This window comes from Alnus glutinosa, chromosome 3 (assembly GCF_958979055.1).
Source record: "Alnus glutinosa chromosome 3, dhAlnGlut1.1, whole genome shotgun sequence".
Lineage (NCBI taxonomy): Eukaryota > Viridiplantae > Streptophyta > Magnoliopsida > Fagales > Betulaceae > Alnus > Alnus glutinosa.
This window is the reverse complement of record NC_084888.1, coordinates 37,899,870-37,915,013: the sequence shown is the minus strand read 5'-3', so window position 1 is coordinate 37,915,013 and position 15,144 is coordinate 37,899,870. Positions and strand designations below refer to the sequence as shown.

The window sequence follows — 15,144 nt, the reverse complement described above, 5'->3', positions numbered from 1 at the left end:
TGCAAATTGCAATCCTATATTGTTGTATTGGAAAGTTTAGTAGTATATATCTTAATTAACACATGATCGAGAATGTTATTGAATTATTTTGATTCCAATACAATGCATGTCTAATAAACAAACCGCTTCACTAATTTGCCATTAATACCCCAACCCACCAAATAAGAGAAGAAGAAAAAAAAATAAAAAAAATTTATAGCTTTATACCACGAGAAGCGACAGCCTTGAGTAGGAAGCCGAAGAGCAGAAATGGTGTGGAGAAGAAGGGGCTGTGATCACTATCCAAGACATACACTTCAGATGGAGGCCACCTCTTGATCATCGCATCTTGTTGCTCCGGTTTGACCACTCGATCATGCTTTGTCTTAATGTAGATGCGCGGCACCTTATCCACGTTATGATCGTCCACAAAACGGGCATCCAGTAATGCTTTGATCGGCCCTGGCCTCAAAAGCATCCCAGCTAGTGTCGAATCCTAAGGGAAACAATCAGGCCCGTGCAAGTCATGATCGAGGAAATTATTATTATATATTTTTTCGAGAAGACAACAAAATAATAATAATAATAATAAAATTACCTCCCGAGGGCTCATATGGTAGATGATTTTGCGTTGAAATTCTTTCTTGATAAGGGCGCTTGTCGGAGGTTGATCAGGACCCGATCCGAATTGTAGCTCATATACATTGCCAAATTCAGATAAATCGGGTACTCCCTGTTTGAAATAAAATAAAGGATTAAATATTACTTTAACTCATGACCCTAATTATTTCATACTCCTAGATAGCAGTTGAATTAACTTTTGAATTTTGTCCCATCTCAATTCTCAATCATTGGAGGCAGCTTGAATAAAGGTACTGAAAATGTGCAATATTTAGTTAGAGGGGAAAATAAAAAAACCAACTAAACTAAACTAAACTAAACTAATCTAAACTAGCACACGAGCGCTTTCATTCGGCTGACACCCATTCCATTTCCACCTGGCAATGAACAGAATAAAAGCTTAAATTAAGATTTGGTGGTCATCGGACGACCAGACATGCCTAGCCATAATAATTGAAGAGAGGATTGTAATTAAGGCGGTGGGAACTAGAAAGCGAGTTTAAATAAATGGGACGATTCAAAATTGGCCAATATAAACTTATATGTATGTATTTGTGACGTTTCACGTCCCTTGAGAATGGAAATGTGCTTATATGTATAAACGTATTTATCTTTGACATAACGCATTATAAAACCGTAAACCTATCATAACTTCGCGGTTAAGCGTGCTTTTGCGAGAGTAGTATCATGATGAGTGATTTTATGAAAAATCTGATTTTGAGGAGTTAAAAGCGAACAATATTATATCATTAGAGGTGAATCGTTACAGAATCAATATGACTCGAACTTAACATGCGATAATTGACAGTACACTGAATTTTGAGACGCGGATCCGGCTTCCATGCGGTAGTTTTAAACTACTGCATGGTGCTGTAGTGGAAAACAGTACCATTTTTCACTTAAAAAAATTTGCAAATTTTTTAATAAATTTAAAAATTATAAAAATAATAATAATTAAAAAAAAAAATAAGAGGTGACCGGCGTTGCCCAAGGGGGTGCCCGGCCACCCCATTATTGGCCAAGGGGGTGGTCGGACCACCCCCTTGGCCGATCTGGGGTGGACGAATCACCCCCAAAAGGCCAAAAAACAAAACTAAAAAAAAAGTTAGGGGTTTAGGGTGGTCGGACCACCCCCAAAGGCCCGCCACCCCCAAATCGGCTGTATGGGGTGGTCAAAACCACCCCCAGGCCCTTGGGGGTGGTCCGACCACCCCTAAAAGGCCTAGAAACTAAAAACAAAAAAAAAAAGGTTTGGATTTTGGGGGTGGCCGGATCACCCCCAAAGGCCGAGCCACCCCCAGATTGGCCGTATGGGGTGGTTGAAACCACCCCCAGGCCCTTGGGGGTGGTCCGGCCACCCTTAAAAGGCTTAGAAAAAAAAAATAAAATAAAAAAAGGTTTGGGTTTTGCGGGTGGCCAGATCACCCCTAAAGGCTTTGGGAGTTGCAAGAGCCACCCCCAGATCAGCTGTATGGGGTGGTCGAAACCACCCCCAAGTTCTTGGGGGTGGTCCGGCCACCCCTCAAACCCTAAATTTTTTTTTGTTTTGTTTTTTGGCCTTTTGGGAGTGGCCGGACCACCTCCAAAGCCAACTGGGGTGGTTCGTCCACCCCAAATCGGCCAAGGGGGCCAATAATGGGGTGGCCGGCCACTCCTTAAGCTTTTTTTTATTTTAATATTTTTTGTTATTAATTATTATTGTTTTTATAATTTTTAAATTTATTAAATTTTTTAAAATGAAAAACAGTACTGTTTGATGGATTTTCCACTACAATACTTTCGGTAGTTTTAAAATACCGATGGGAAGCCGAATCCATGAGACGTGCGGTTAGGGATATAGTCACAGGTAAGGCAGGTGCGTTAGTATTTTGGATTCCTATGAGGTGCATGCGAGCCACGTGCCTATGGGAGCAGCATTCACACGTACCTGGCCGCCTTATCGAGTATTCGTAATTGGTAAGTGGTAAGGCAAAGACAACCACTCATTTTGTTTTCTTGTGGCCGGTAACGCTTGTAGAGCAGAGTAGGTGGGTAACTGTGAATTCTGAATTGCCCCCACAAGGCCTAACACTCTTTGAAACTCTGCTCACCATCACCATCACTAGGAAGGACCACACCCTACAACTCTACAGTACACCAAGCTAGCTAGCTAGCCTGAATTGAATGACTTTTAGCTTCATTTCAATGCTTTAGCCAATTGATTCAAGTAATTAATGAGATATATGGAAAAAAAAAAAAAAAAAAAAAAACCCAAATTAAAGGGTGATCATGGTAAGGAAAGACTTTACATCCTTGACGTCTTCATCTGTGAGGTAGCCCAACTTTAGCATCGTTGCTGCCACATACACAGCTAGCCGAATTTTCTTTGCAAACTTATGAGTCGCCTGAGTTACACTCAGTCCTCCGGCACTATGCCCCACTAATATGACCTGATCGATCGAGTAGAAGAATAAAAAAAAAACATCATTAGAGATTGCGAAAGCCGTACCATTAAAAAAAAATAAAAATGACACGATTAAAACGATCGAGAATTAAAGACCAGCACATGCCTGTTCGTTGTCGGGCAAATTAGACATGAAGTCCATGAGCGGCTTATTGTAATCATCAAAAGAGAGAAGGGAACTGGGATCGGTCTGATCAATTCCGGAGCTTTTGAGGTCAATACACGAGACCCTGTAGCCGGAATTCTCCATGAGGCACCGGATTTTGTACCAGCACCAAGCTCCCCCGCTTATACCATGCACCAGCACAAAGTGTGGCTTCAAGGGTACCGCCATCTCCGTCATACCACCCTCATCTCCCATGGCCAATATATATATTGATGCCAGCGCTAGCCCTCCTCCTTCAATCCTGCTCTATATCTTGATCTACAATTTCTTCCCGGTTGTTGAATGGATGTTGATGTTTATATGGAGTTGGGGATAGTCATACGGGGCCATCATTTTTGCTTTTTTGCTTTTTTTTTTTTTTTTTTTTTTTTTTAATCTTCTAATTAATCCCATTATTCCAATAGTTTTCGAGTTTTGTCAACATGGGCTCGGGTCCATCATAACAAATTTTTAGTCAACGTACATGGTTTTATCGACTGGTTGATATGGCACCAAATTAAGACGTGAGAAATGCACAACTATTAAAAAAGCATTTACTTCTTGAATACTGAAAATACACGTAATCCCAACAAAAAAAAAAACACGTAATAATTTTATACACTAAGTTCTCCAAGTTGGACAGAAATTCGGTCATCTTACTTTAGAAATGAATTTCTTTTTATCCTATTAACTAGTTGATTTTAAAAATGCATTTGTCCAGTATTGTACTCAATTATATTTCCTTATTTTAAGTGATTTTTATTTATTTTTTAAATGTATTTGTTTAATATATACACGTATTGGATGCCAACAATAAAAACATCCTTTTTGTTTATGTTTGATAGCTTAGTTTGTGTGCCTCTCCCGATTCAAGTAGGGTTTTATAGTGATGTAGATGCATTTTTATGTTGTCTAGGTTTTTAAGCAGCTTTATTATGTAATGGTCTTAGTCTATTTTGCTTGGGTGAAAGAAACTCTCATCGCTATGCCGTGACTTTGTGTATTAGGGATTCTTTAGAACCCTGAACATTTGACCAGTTCGTCTCTTTCATATATGAGAAGGGATTTTAAAAAAAAAAAAAACATCCTTTTTGTTTATGCTTGCAGGTTATTTTAATATATGGATTTGATGAACGTAATGCTTTCCTTATCTCTTCACTGTCCCCCGTTGGTCACAAAATGCCACAAAATATCGTAATCTCCGCCCAGCCAATGGGAAGAAAGAAACACGGAGGAAGAAAGAAAAAAAAAATCCAATAATAATATATTCAACCTCTGACCAAATCAACTCCTTCTAATAAGGTTAACGAGAACGACATTATCTGTCCAATTCATTTCATGTTGTCAGCAAGCACTAGGGTAGTAGGCTTAGATAAGTTAGATTAGCGGCTCCGGTAGAAAATAAAACTTTTGCTCATTAAAAAAGGAAAAAGCTTTATAATTTTTTTTCCTTTTTTTCTTTTTCAGGTGATCGACATGATTTTTCATGTTAACATAACAAATAAAAATTTTTATTAGTGAAGCCTCCAGAAAGTTGGGGGATTTTTAGTGCATATTTTAATTTGTAGGAGGGAAAAAGGAGCAAAAGCATTTAGCCGGGAAGAAGGTGGCAACAAGGGATCCGGATCGTGATTGAATAGTAAAAGAAGTTCCTCCCCTGACAACAGCCCCAACAGGCAACAGTCATACCGTCCAATAATTCCGAGAAAGTACGGACAATAAAGAAAAAGAACAGCTGGGACAAACTTGCATTGGGAAATGAGCTCATGACCTCAACATCTTTAAAAACAATAGTCTATCCAATGGCAACAGAGCTTCAAACGATTGATTTTCAATTAGAGAAAAGTTGATTAGTTATAATCAAACAAATTAGTGAAAAAGCTTGAAGAAATAATTTCAGTACTTAAATTAGTGAAAATGTTTAATAAAAACAAGGACAATGACTTCAAAAAACTCGAAAGAGAGGAAGGAGACGGAAGTCTTCTTTTACCCTACGTGTGCTGTTTGTTTTTAGAGTATAACTGTTTTAAGTGGTGGTTTGTTTTACGTAGTTTTACATATTTATTAGTAGATTAACTCTTCTATAGAATATGGAAGCTAGTTATTAATGCGGTGGCAGATTCGGATTTGATGGGTTGAGTTGGATAATTTGGATTACGAGCGGGGCACAAATTAAGCCCTAAGAGCACTAGTAGCAGTTACTCTATATTGGTTCCCTTTCCTATATTTAGGGAAAATTTCATGAAAAACATCAAAAAACCTCCCACAGCAGATGCCCTATATTTAGATGAGGGAGTTGGGAATGAATAGTGATTCCCTATGTATACATGTCTACTATTCATTCCCTATGTATTATTTTAATATAAAAGAAGTATAATTAATTGATATAGGGAAGAGAGAAAAAGTAGGAAAGAGAGAAAAATAATAAAATAAGAGTAAAAAAATAATATTTAATTGATATAGGGAAAAGTAAGAGAATCTATTGTGGGGTATTTTTTTATAGGGAAGTAAAAAGTAGTTTTGTTCCCTAAATATAGGAAAAATGGTTGAGAATCTGCTGCTAGTGCTCTAACAATGAGTAACCGGTAGCTTGCCCATCTCAATTGTACTTGGGTTATTATTGCAGGACTCATGAATTCATTCACACTAAACCAGTTACTGTGTGTGCGAATTTGATGAAGAAAATTGGCATTCTCATTTCAGAGGCAACAGCATTTGAATTTTGAATGATTGAAGGTGAGGGGGTACGTACGTAGCTTTCAGATATTGGGGTCTAGCTAGCTAGTAGCTACTTCCAAATTAACTAGTGGAGAAAAAGTCATTTCAATCTTCACCCATCTTATTAATAGGAGATATGCTGTCAGCCATTCAACAAAAGAATAAAAAAGAAGTCGTCAACCATTGTCCTTTTGGATGCTTCTGATAGAAATGCAGACGATAAAAGAGTTGTTATTGTTGTTATTAATAATAATAATAATAATAATATATCTGAATGTGGATTTTGGTTTGAAAAATGTGCATTCTAATTCAGAATCTGACAACTACTAGACGCCATTAAAATTAAGCATGTAAAGTGAAGAGATCGAGAGGAAGAAGGATAAACGAGATGTACATGCAACTACTGTTTATTACTTTGTTGTAGAACTAACAATTACAAGGTTTTTTTTTTTTTTTTTTGAATTTTGGTTTTTAATTAAAGCAATGTTCATCTTATAATTTTAGAGTTGAGTTTTTTCATTTTAAATGAAATGAAAAAGATTTTGATCAAATGGATATTTATTAACTTACCATTCACAAATGCTAAAGTAAGTCTTTTCAACTTAGTTTGACTTTTAGATAACACCCATTTAATTGTCATTTGATCTTGTATAACAATTTGAAACTATATATATAAAACATAGATATTATATGATTTAAACCCGGCCACTTGAATATTGTTTCAAGATTTCTTTAGAGCTACAAGTTGATCTTCCACTCTAGATAAATATATAAATAACTACCATAGCTAGCCTAAAGCCTAAAGGGGTTTCATGGATGAGGCACGCCATGTTAAATGGAAGTGGACGATTAAGTAAGAGTTGAATGGAAGGCTCCATTGATTACAAGTCAAAGAAAGAAAAAAGGCACTAATTAGATAATCATTTAAGCGGCTGGCATTTGAGATATAAAAAGCATACAGTTTAGCATCCGAGAAAGGAAGTCGTTATCACTTATCATCGAGAAAATTAGAAAAAGAATGGTCCCCAGCTCAGAACTTGATTTAACTGCCAAAATCCATCATCCTAAAACAGGGGATAACTAATATTTCTTTAAGAAAAATGCTAAAAAGACAATTTATATATATATAGAGTGAAACTCATGTGTGAGTCCAACCTCAATGTGCCTTTGGAGTTGCGCTAAGAGTTGTGCATGAATCACAACCCTTTTCTTAATTAATAAATACTCCATTAATAATTTTATTTTATTTTTTATTTCTTTCTGGTGGCAGATATATATGCATTCCTATCTATATATATATATATATATATATATATATATATATATATTACCTTAAGTTATATACCACGTCATTTAATTATTATTTTTGAATAATTACTGTGGGGGGCACCGGAAGACAATTTTGCTCAATGGAAGCGTCTTTAACAGACGAGAGGTGGTCAGTCCACGCATGATTGTCTCCATGAGTGCGTGACAGAAGAGAAGCCTTTATTTCTTTTTTGTTGTTTTTTAATTTGTATGAATGCGTGACAGTACACACATGACACACCTTCCCCCCTCCCCCATACCACACTTTTCAAACTCCCACTACTCACACGTGAGATGTATGAAAAACTGGGGGGAGGGGAATGCCAAAATTTCAACGGAAACCTGTTTTCACGTGGACTCGCCCTAGGAAACCGAAATGTGCAAATCAGTTCCAATATCTTCGTGACAACAAATTTATTCCGTAAATATAAAATCCAAATCCAATACCTCGTTACGGAAAAAAAACAAACATGAGGAAATCAATTAAAATAAAATTATGTTCTTAAATGAAAAATTGCCACCACTTACATTCGTCCACGTCAAACCAATGATCCAAACATGTCATCTTGCCACATAAGTAATTACGCCTTATAATATATATATTTTAAAAAAAAGGGTGGAGATTCACCGACAGTCACCCTCCACTTCCACAAAAGGAGGCCGTGAAAGGGGGTTCCACCTCTTAAAGGGACAATGAGAGTGACTTCAACCCCGTCCAGCTCACAAAAGGTATAACAGGGGTAAAGATTCACCCTACAAAGTGACAGAGGTAAACTTATAGAGATGAGTAGAAGGTAAAACCATCTATAAATGTTAAATTTTTCATTATAGATTGGACGAAAATTTTGACAGATCGATGGACCTATTTGTCAAACGAGTAAAACTCATTAATTTAATTGTCAAAGTTGGAAACTCTTTTGGTTTTTTTTTTTTTTAATCTATTATAAAGGCAAAAGTCAATAACTTTTTGGACAATTTCACTATTATCAATTCTTCGCAAGTAAAATTAAATAAGCATTACATACACCAATGGGCAAAGAGTCACGTGATATAATAGTAAAAGTAAAAACTAATGCTGCAATTGATGGTAGCATAAATCTAATTTTTTTTATCAGACAATTTATAATTATGGCCTTTGAAGAATATGTCAAACCATTGGCTGTTTCAATTAAGTTCTTAAAGTCTTCAAGAGGTAATTCAATCGGTTGGGGACCACACCTCATGAAGGGGAGATCACTAGTTCGAATCTCTCATCCTCTCTTTTATGTGGACATGTAAAAAAAATAAATAAATAAAGTTCTTGAATTTTTTGAAATGACTTAATGTTACCATCGTTGTCCTTGCTTTCCTTTAAAAAAATGAGTGATTTTTGCCAAATTGTTTTACGAATAATAGAGTGATTCAATCTATAATTAACTCTCATCTTTGCTAACAGGACATCAAAGAGTAGTTCAAAGGAGATACACAATTTAAGACAAAAATACACAATTATAAATAAAATTTCTAATTCTCAACGGATATATTATTACAAAAAATACCTTAAAAACTAATCAAATAGGTATTTGCCGCATACGGTCTGGAAATCAAAGCAGTGAAAGAGAGTTTCCCAACCCCAAGAAAGTGGCCATGCGCGCATGACTTGGCTTTTTAAGCAACTGAAACTGGATGCACTCGAAGATCTTTGAATGAGAGACTGAAATTAAGTGAAACTCCAGCTAATTAAGTTTAAGTCTACACTAACAGAATACCAAAAAAGAAAAAGAAAAAAAAAAAGATCAATTTCCAATTTACATATAAACTAACTATATATCATAAAAGTCAACTACTATATATGAACTCATAAATTCAAATGTGTTCTGCACGGACTAGAACCCCAAAAAGAAGTCTTCTTCTACCGGCCAACTTGATTTGAATCATTCATAGAAAAAAAGGATTATCCCCGCTACAAGACTTCTGTCTCATTGGGTATGGTGCCGACTGCCGAGGGATCGTAGAATCCACGAAAAGATATGCGGAGCACGTGCATTATTCTAAAGATTTCATTAATATATTCTCTAATTGATAATGAAATTGTACTTTCTCCACATTCAATGGCAAAATTATCCATTTTTTTTAATAGATGAGTATAAGAATTACAACAGCAAAACAATACAAAATAAGAAAGTTACAGAAACCAAATCAAAGACCAACAAAATAACACTACTTATGTAGCAATCTATTCCACAGCCTCGGAGAGTGATCCTTAAGATGGAAAGAGGATGCGGGAATGCTGTTAACAGTGCTAGTTGTAGCGGCCCAATGTGAAAATCTACGAGTGTCTTGGACAGCATCAAAAAGGTTCTTAGCTTTAAACCAACTGCAGAATTATCTGTGACGTCTAAGAGATATATGTACAAGTAGATAATGAGTTCCCACATTAGACTATTAGACAAATGACAACAAAGTTAGTGTATCCTGAAGTTCAGATCTGGATATGAAATATTCTTTGTAGTAAAAGGCTCCACCAGAAAAGAGCTTGAGGAGCAAGGGTAAAGATTCATCAAATCTACCTAAGAAACATAAGAGGGTGGTGGCGTGTGTAGCCAAGTGTGTCGTGGCAATGTGTGGCATACACGTGCTGTAACAAAGGACAATATTGGTGGAAGGAGAGGTAATTGGAAATGGTAGAGGAGGGGCACATGGCTTGTGTGGGTGGAGAGGTTGCGGTAGATCTAAAGATCCAAACCGCAAACAAAAAAAGCTGTTGAAAACTAAAAGGAAAAGAGAGAAGGAAACCAAAGGGCATGGAAAACGTTTATAAGGGTGGTGGTGGTGTGGAGGCCCTCCTACATGGTTGAGAACGGGAAGATTTTTGCAGGGCAGTTTTGTTTTTTCTTCAAAGAGCTGAGAAAGAGTAGATGAGAGAGAGTTTGAGCTTCCTGTTAACAATGACAAAATTACCTATTCCGCTGTTCTTGTCTTTAACACTACCCTCAATCAAAACTCTATTCTCTCTTACACACTTGATTGATTCTACATGAAATTAATTCAGCTTCCAAAAGTGGTTCTCAAATTCTTTCGTTCTTTTTCCCATTTTTTTCACATATGGTTCATTTAACTATATGCGCCATATATATAGAAAAGTATTTACCACACAAAAAATCAAAGAATAACGTATTCAAATATCTAAGAAAAATGGTGTACAAGTTTCTAGTCCGAAAGACGAGAACTTTAAAGGGGTCTTCTAGTAATAAAATCAAGAGGTTATGATTATGCAAATTCTATCTCAGAAATCATTAAAACTCACCAATAATTAATGTCAATCAGTGTTGGCAGATCGTTGTAGAAGCTGTCCTCATTATTCGGTGCAAGCTGCAACGTCGCCTCTAACGGATAATCCCAAAGTGCGCCGTCAAATCCCAGGGCTCAATTCTGGATAGGCAGTGGAAACTACCAAGTTGGAGTACGGTAAGGGCAGAGGGAATTTTCGGTGGAGTGGTGAAATGCGTAGAGATCGAAAAGAATACTAACGGCGAAAGCACTCTGCTGGGCCGACACTGACACTGAGAGACGAAAGCTAGGGGAGCGAATGAGATTAGATACCCCAGTAGTCCTAGCCGTAAACGATGGATACTAGACGCTGTGTGTATCGATTTTTTCCTCTTTCTCTATCCCTATCCTGTAGGTATAACGTTTGAATCAATAGAAAACCTTTTCTTCTGTATCTGTAGGAATAGATATTATTACATTCCAATTCCTTCTCGATGCCTCTCAAGGAATATCCTTAATTGGATCCCAAATTGAAGAGCTAGTGTGAGCTTATTCATGCCGTTATGCACTCTTCGAATAATTATGGTGAAGCATTTAATTAGTTGGTTGGACAAAAGGAGCCATCGTACTGCAACAAGGACATAGTTTTGTCAAGCCAAATATTCAAATAGAAAACTGAGATAAGATCTCTTCTTCGACCTCAAAACATTTTATCAACGGATAAAAAATATTACTCGAGTTGTTTTTGTCTATATAAAAGTAGCTATATAGGTTACCTAATTTTCATTTTAGAGTCAGAATGAAAGGCTTTTTCTGTACAACAAGACTATGAAATAAATGAATTATATATGAACTAAGTAGCAAGTTGGACAAAATGAATTACAAGTAAATACTAATATAAAAAGCATAACTACTTGCACAAACATGAACCAATTAAATGGGCACGATGACTTTGCAATTAAAGAATATGCAAACGCAGAAAAAATAAATAAAAAATTCTTACTTGTTTCCAGCGTTGGAGGAATGGAAATTGTCAACCACAAGGGTTTCTATTTTGTGAAAGCTGGATGCTCCTTGGCTTGTGGAGTTGAGATAAGGTTGATTGATAACAGGAGGTTTAGAAGCTGTCCATGAGCATGGTGTCGCGCCCATAGCAGGATTGTCAAGCACAGGTCTCCATATATCACGTGAAAGCTGGATGCTCCTTGACTTGTGGAGTTGAGGTAAGGTTGACTGGTAACAGGGTTTGTGACAGTTATTCATCCAAAAAAATTTTAATGACAGTAGTTCTCTTTCATGGCCATGAAATAATGAAATGAGAAATTACCAGGCATGGGATGATCTGTATATGCAGGAGCCTAAGGAATCTGTGAGGGTGCAAAACACATCATGTTTTGTCTCCCTAATAGTTCTTGCTTCATTACTGATAACCTGATATGATACACACTGAAAAAATGGGGATTCTCTCTCACCATCACTTCCCAAACTGAATTTACAAAAGGAGAAAGAAAAAAGAAGTATGATCCGCCAAAAGGTGCCCAAGAAAGAAAGAATTTTATTTATTTTTTTTTTTTTCACGTACTCCCCCTCATTGCTTTTACACATACAACACCAATTAACCACGATGGCATGCTGCACAACTTCCAAAAATTGTCCACGATAAGGATATTTCCTAGGGCCACCGATCAACCAAAAAAGGCCACCCTCAATGAAACCACCTTAGTCCGCCAAACACTTTTTCAAGAGAAACGAAAACCATCCTGATAACCCATGACACTGTATAAGGATTTAACACCAAACAACTCTCTTTTGGAAGGTTCCATTCCCGTTTGGTTCTCACTAAATACAACACCAATGAGTTAAAGACTTCTACCTCAAAGAAGAAAATATATAATTCATCTATGCCTAATGACGTCGGAAGGTGAATAATTGGTTACAAAACCAAAGGGGTTAATTGTGGTAGCAATATCCATTACCTCTCATCATAATGTAATCCATTTGCATTATATATTGACAAATCAAAAAGAATAACGACCCGATCGACCGTGTTTGACTTGATTTCCTCCGCCAATATACCATCATAATGTAATGGTTTGACAATCTTTGGCTGGTCATTAGTACTCTGCGAAGAAGAAGAACTGCGTTCTGCGAAGAAGAACTGAAGCTGTCGTCGGTCCGTCCGTCCGTCTGTCTTCCGAAGCGAAGAAGAACTGCGGAAGAGTGAACAGTCGCCCGTCCGAGTGCAAACAACTAAACAAGTGAAAAAGTGTCCTCCTATGGTGAGCCCACTTCTTTTTTCGGTCTGGATTTGGGCTAGTAAATTTTTGGGCTGGCTTGAAGATTATTTTTCGGTTCGGGCCGACTGTCTCGGCCACTGGGTCACTTGGCTGGATCCTACCCTTTTCCTGAACCTCTCGGTCATACCGTTTTACAAACTACCACCTCTCAATGTTTTGATTTATTTCCACCAAAAATTTCAAGTTTATGATTATTACCACCAAAGGTCACTGTGTAGTTCGTAATTTTTAAAGTCAGCTTATTAAAATATTGATTAAATGATGAAATTTATTTTTTTATTAACTTAAATTTTTAGAATAAGTGGTAATTTTACACGGCTGATATTAAAATAATTGTGTTTATTCTCTCCATGCTTAAGAATTATGTTTCTGTACGTGGATTGCAATCCCTAATCGAAATTGAAAGGGGCTTCAATTTGTGTTCGGGCTCAGGCTTTCGCGGTGTTCTAGGCAAGTAAGTCCTGCATCACGAGTTATCCGAAGCACCGTAAGCTCCTGACCCTCTCTCATTCTTTACCCGAAATCTCCTAAAATTAAAATTACAAAGTGAACCCCGACCCATTAAAACACAACATCTTGATTATTGGCGGTCAATCACTTTTCTACTTTATCTTTTCACCCATCCGAACGAGTAAAGGCCAAACATTAAACTTTTTTATTTTTTTATTTTTGGATGAATTAATACTTTTATAGCCCAAACTCAAGAATACAATTCTCCAGTAACCACTGGATCCAACAACCTAGTTAGGGACAAACCCCCCAACCAAGGCTCAACACAATTTCTATTAGAAAAACCAGCAACTGAACATACTAAACAAACAAAACCTTACAACCGTAAAGACACAAAGCCTCCAAGAGAACGAGCCGAGACTGCAACTCTGCAAAAAGCATCCTCCCAAATCCAAACCATTAACACAAACAGACCAGAACCCCATCCCAATGTCCAAACACAACTCCCGATCTCTTAGCAATTTTGAGGAAACTTGTAAAGAATCCTCGATTATACTTTCCATCTAATTTTAGAAAGAAGAGCTTCTTCCGTCTTGGGATTTCTACCATGAACAAGACAATTTCTTTGCATCCACAAATTGTAAAATGTAGCAGCAAAACAGAGTTTACGGGCTGTAGAGTGTAAATTCTTCCCTTTCATACTAGCCGAGCTCCATTTCACAATCAAATCCCAATCATCTGGAGGATCCAGCACCTTACAGTCAGCTATGATGGATCTCCATATCCTCCTACTAAAGCTACACTCAAAGAAAATGTGAGCTAAACTTTCCTGTTTAAACCTATAGAAAAGGCAGAGAATATCACCCGTGTAACCCCATCTACACATCTTCTCTCTAGTAGTAATAGCATCTTGAAAAGCAAGCCATAGAAAGAAAGCATGCTTAGGAATAGCCACAGAGAACCAGACTACCCCATACCATTCCACTTTAGGCTTTTTATCTCTTAACTCTTCCCAGGTTTCAGAACTAGAGAAAACCCCACTTCTAGTGCCCCAAACCGGCTGATCCACCTCACCAATACTGACCTCAGGCAACCGGCTTTGAATCTCCAAAAGGGCTTCAGATCGTGCATTCGGCCAAAATCAAGAACCACCTCTAATGATTGAAGATAGTTTAGGGCCAACAAAATGTTATGCATTATGCAAAAGCCTATAATCAAATTTGTCATACAAACAACCAAGTGGATGCCAGTTATCATACCATACAAAAATATTATGCCCATCTCCCACTTGAAACTTAATAAAGTTCTTAGCAATGACCCTGAGTTGCAGGATTTTCTTCCAACTCCAGGAGCAGTGTTGGGAAACACTGGTAATTAAACAACTATTGAATGCAGAGACTTGAGATTCTGACCAATTAACTCTTAAGCTTAGGTCAATTGAGAAGCCTTCGTAGTTCCTATATTCGTAGCTGACCATTTTGGTACTTGTATAATTAGCATTTTCTTTGGTCCCAGTAAACCCCGGTTGCGTTGCCCCTTGAAATGGATTCCCGAAATTTGTTGGTGCTTGCTACTTCAATACCATTCAACACCTGAATTATATACATTAGAAAAAGAAAAAAGAAAATTCAGACGAAATAAATTCATAACCAATTAGAATTTTACCACTTCTGTTCATCAAGATACATTGCGGACGTGATAGGTTGTGTTTTTTTTTTTTTTTTTAAATAAAAATGGTTTGATTCCTTTGGCAGGCCAGGAAGAAATTTCTTCTTGTGGGCTCAGGACGATAAGTCATTCATCTTTGTTGACCAAAGTGTGTTGACTTTGTCATAGTCTATGGTCATTTTATTATTTTTGTTATTTTAATTTCCGAGCACGTCGTGGTCTATTGTTAACTCCAACCCTTCAGGCTTAATTCAGATTCGAAAAAT

The 15,144-nt window shown here is 37.0% G+C and overlaps 1 protein-coding gene across 1 annotated transcript; it reads right to left on the bottom strand.

The window, feature by feature from the left end:
* Positions 1–51: 51 nt before the first annotated feature.
* LOC133862886 (methylesterase 17) lies at positions 52–3,498 on the bottom strand. Its single transcript, XM_062298798.1, has 4 exons — positions 3,150–3,498; positions 2,889–3,029; positions 578–712; positions 52–475 (listed from the first exon to the last, which is right to left on the bottom strand). Exons 1-4 carry the CDS (start codon positions 3,402–3,404, stop codon positions 194–196), a joined length of 813 nt encoding a protein of 270 aa, XP_062154782.1. The 5' UTR covers positions 3,405–3,498; the 3' UTR covers positions 52–193.
* Between the last annotated feature and the right edge of the window lie 11,646 nt (positions 3,499–15,144).